The 3,558-nt window shown below is 43.0% G+C and overlaps 1 protein-coding gene across 1 annotated transcript; it reads right to left on the bottom strand.

Annotated features, from left to right (window-relative positions):
• Window positions 1-501: 501 nt before the first annotated feature.
• Window positions 502-3,002, bottom strand: RBP7 (retinol binding protein 7; the record flags this gene model as incomplete). Its single annotated transcript, XM_032232201.1, has 3 exons — window positions 502-751; window positions 1,656-1,757; window positions 2,748-3,002. Coding segments are annotated over 3 exons (408 nt in total), but the record flags the coding sequence as incomplete, so codon positions are not given.
• Window positions 3,003-3,558: the final 556 nt, after the last annotated feature.

Raw genomic sequence — 3,558 nt, 5'->3', positions numbered from 1 at the left:
AATAACCTTCATTATTCCAAGCTGTTTACAGGAGCAAGTTAGATAGGAAGCCATCTGCTCGGATGAAAAGCACCAGAAAAAAAAAAGCCAAATAAGAGATAGGGGCCTCACAAGAAATTGTCAAGTTGACCCTTTAGAATATGGAATGATAAAAGAAATGATGTAAATGAATGAGCAGGAAAGTGGGGGGGAGTTTTTTAGGAGTAGCGTCTATAAAATGTATTGTTTGAATGCTATTCTTTGCTATCCCTTTGTACTCAATCCACTTGGGAAGAGACTTGGAGGCCGCCTTTGCAAATGCTTTTTTATTTTTCTGTAAATAAACCTCCTTGAATTGTGAACTAGACTTGTCTCTGGGTTGTGAGGATTTAATAATTGGGTTTCCATCTCACAAAGGGATCAGCATCCGATCCAACTGGACAGCCGTAAAAGCACCCCACGCCCCAAAGGAAGACATTTTGGGATAAGCGAGTGGCACCATAAAGACTAAAAATTCCGAGCTGCGTTGCCAATATGTTTAATGAAGTAACTTCATAACCGCCACCTTTATTTCCTCTAGGAATCCTCAAGAGCATTTCCGAGAAGGAGAAAATGGAGAAAATACTGAAGTTTCCACGTTGTTGACTTGCAGTGAAAAGACGTCGTGCTGCCTTGAAGGTGCCATGCGCAGCTCTTCTTTTGAAGAGTCCGGTTTTGAGTGTCACCCTCGCTTGAAAACCTGTGTGCTTGTCTGCCCTTCGCAACGGAGCTCCTACACAGAAAGACAGCCATAGAGTATTGAGGCCTCAAGCTACTTTTAGCCAGGATGGGTTGTGACATCTCAGGTCCAACCTACAATCCAGCTCACCTCCCCGCTTAACTAAAGCCAAAGTAGGATCAAAATTCCAGCTTTACATTAGCATCTAAACATCATTTGATTTACATTCCTCTGCTTCCATTTTACATGACTTGGGGTAGGTTCACAATTTGCCTGCAAGATGCTTCATTATGCTAATTTATGTTTAAGCATTATTGACAGAACAAGCCACAATTGCTTGGGTTTAAGACCACATGGGACACTGAGCTTGTCGATCAGAAAGGTTGGCAGTTTGGCAGTTCAAATCCCTAGCCCCACATAACGGAGTGAGCTCCCGTGACTTGTCCCAGCTCCTGCCAACCTAGCAGTTCGAAAGCACGTAAAAATGCAAGTAGGAAAATAGGAACCATCTTTGGTGGGAAGGTAACAGCGTTCCGTGTGCCTTTGGCATTGAGTCGTGCTGACCACATGACCACGGAGACGTCTTTGGACAGTGCTGGCTCTTCGGCTTTGAAACGGAGATGAGCACTGCCCTCTAGAGTTGGGAACGGCTAGCACATATGACCAAGGGGAACCTTAACCTTAGATTTAAGCATTATTGTCAGAAGAAGCCACCATTGCTTGGGTTTAAGACAACGGGGCCACAGTTAAACTGGAAAAAAATTAGATCAATGCACATTTTGTGTCCTGAGCTTGGGAAAAAAATACTTGTAGTTTCCTCATGGAGATGTTTTTAGCTCAATGAGGCTCATACGTGGTATATTTAAGAGGGCTGGATCTTTTCCCAACCCCGGGCCCCTGAGAGCTGGCTATCATGATCTAGATCAATTCAAGTTAATCCACCCCAAACATTTCCTACCAAATACAGTTCGTCCCCTTCGATCCAATGCGACCACCCTCTGTTTTTCTTTTCTCCATTCTGGGTGCAGACAAGTTTATCATTCTCCCAAGACACCACGCTCTGCATTGTAAAGAAAAGGGGAAAAAAATTAATGCTTCGTTTTAAACTGCAACAAATTTAAGTTTATTTTAAATGGTGTGGATAGAGGCCTTATAAACAGATTTCTAGAAATAACATTTTAGTCCACATTTTCTACCAATTAAAACTTTTAAAAACTTTAAGCTGCCAGCATATTTTCAATTACTGGGCTAATGACTCTTTAAGAACTCTGGGTCAAAGCTAAGATGGACAAAGCCAATTCCTTCCCCTAAAACAAAAAAATCCAGGAGAAAAAGGGCTTCAGTTTTATTTATATTTCATACTTCTTCATGGGGAAGACCAACTGATCCTATTAAATCAGTTATTAATCTTAAATAAATTGAAGCCTTTTTGCAATGCAAATTGATGTGCTCATCAATATATTAAAGGAAGTAAAAAATAATAATTTGGTTTAGTATATGAAGAAACTGGCTGGATACCCGTGCTTCGCTACAAAACCATGTGATCAGGCCAGCCCACAGGCCGCATGAGTCATGTACTGGCCATGCCCATATGAGGCAACTGGCAGTTGCTGGAACAGTTCCTTTCAGGTGGGGAGGGGGAGTAGAACGTCTAACTCCTTAGCATCGCCGCGTGTTAGTATAATACTGTATAAGGAATACCAATGAACTGGTGGTCATTTCGAAAAATCCTTTCTTAGCGAGCACCTAGAAGCCAAGAGGAACATATGTGTCGAATTTCAAGTTTGTAGGCAAAAGTGCACGCGCACCAAACCAGCAGTAATGCCAGCAGCAACCCACACCTGATACAGATGTTTACTATGATTTTGACAAGTCTCAGCATATACAAATCAGACCAAACATTGTCAATATCTACTTTCAAAAGCCCCAAGGGGAAAAAAAAGAGATTTCGAAACACACATGGAAATGTTTAAAAATATATCCAGTCAACGCTTACGGCCAAAGCTGTTCATTTAAAGTTTCGCCCCAAAGGTCTGGGTGAGTTACTTACTCTGCATTTTCGGTTGTCCAGTCCTTTGTTATCTTCCTCAAACTCCTCTCCAATTTTGAACTCGACAAAATAGTTTCGAAAAGTGCTGGTCGTCCTGATAGTAAACAAATCCCCTTCCTGTTTGATGACCTTCTGAGGCTTCAACATGTTTGCTATCTTGCGGGTTGCGAAATCTATACCTGTGCCAGACACAAAAGTGACACGTGGGAGGTTAAACCGCCTGCCATTAGATATTGAGTGGCTTTCCCGGTTAAATTAATGCTAATTTCCTTGATTGTAGCCAGGTTGACGTTATTGCATTTGTTTCATTCCAGTGCCTCAATACAAATCAGGCAGAATGAGTTGGAAAGGACCTTGGAGGTCTTCTAGTCCAACCCAAAATAGTAGACCCTATAACATTACTTGAGAGACCGCCTACTGCCAATTACCTCCACTAGGCCAATAAGATCCCATAGATTAGGCCTCCTCCGAATTCCATCAGCCGGCCAATGTCGGCTGGCAACTACCCGGAGGAGAGCCTTCTCGGTGGCTGCTCCAACCCTCTGGAACGAACTCCCTGTGGAGATTCGTACCCTCACCACCCTCCAGACCTTCCGCGTAGCCCTTAAAACCTGGCTGTCCCGACAGGCCTGGGGCTAGAGACCTCAACCCCACTCGAATAGTATGATTGTTGCGTTTTTAATGATGTATTGTCTTTATGTTTGTAACTTGTTTGTCCCCCCTCCCCCTGAATTGTGAGCCGCCCTGAGTCCCCCCAGGGAAAAGGGCGGCATACAAATAAAGCAATTCAATTCAATTCCAAATATTTCAG

This window comes from Thamnophis elegans, chromosome 15 (assembly GCF_009769535.1).
Source record: "Thamnophis elegans isolate rThaEle1 chromosome 15, rThaEle1.pri, whole genome shotgun sequence".
In the NCBI taxonomy this organism is placed as follows: domain Eukaryota; kingdom Metazoa; phylum Chordata; class Lepidosauria; order Squamata; family Colubridae; genus Thamnophis; species Thamnophis elegans.
This window is presented reverse-complemented; position numbering and strand designations above follow the sequence as displayed.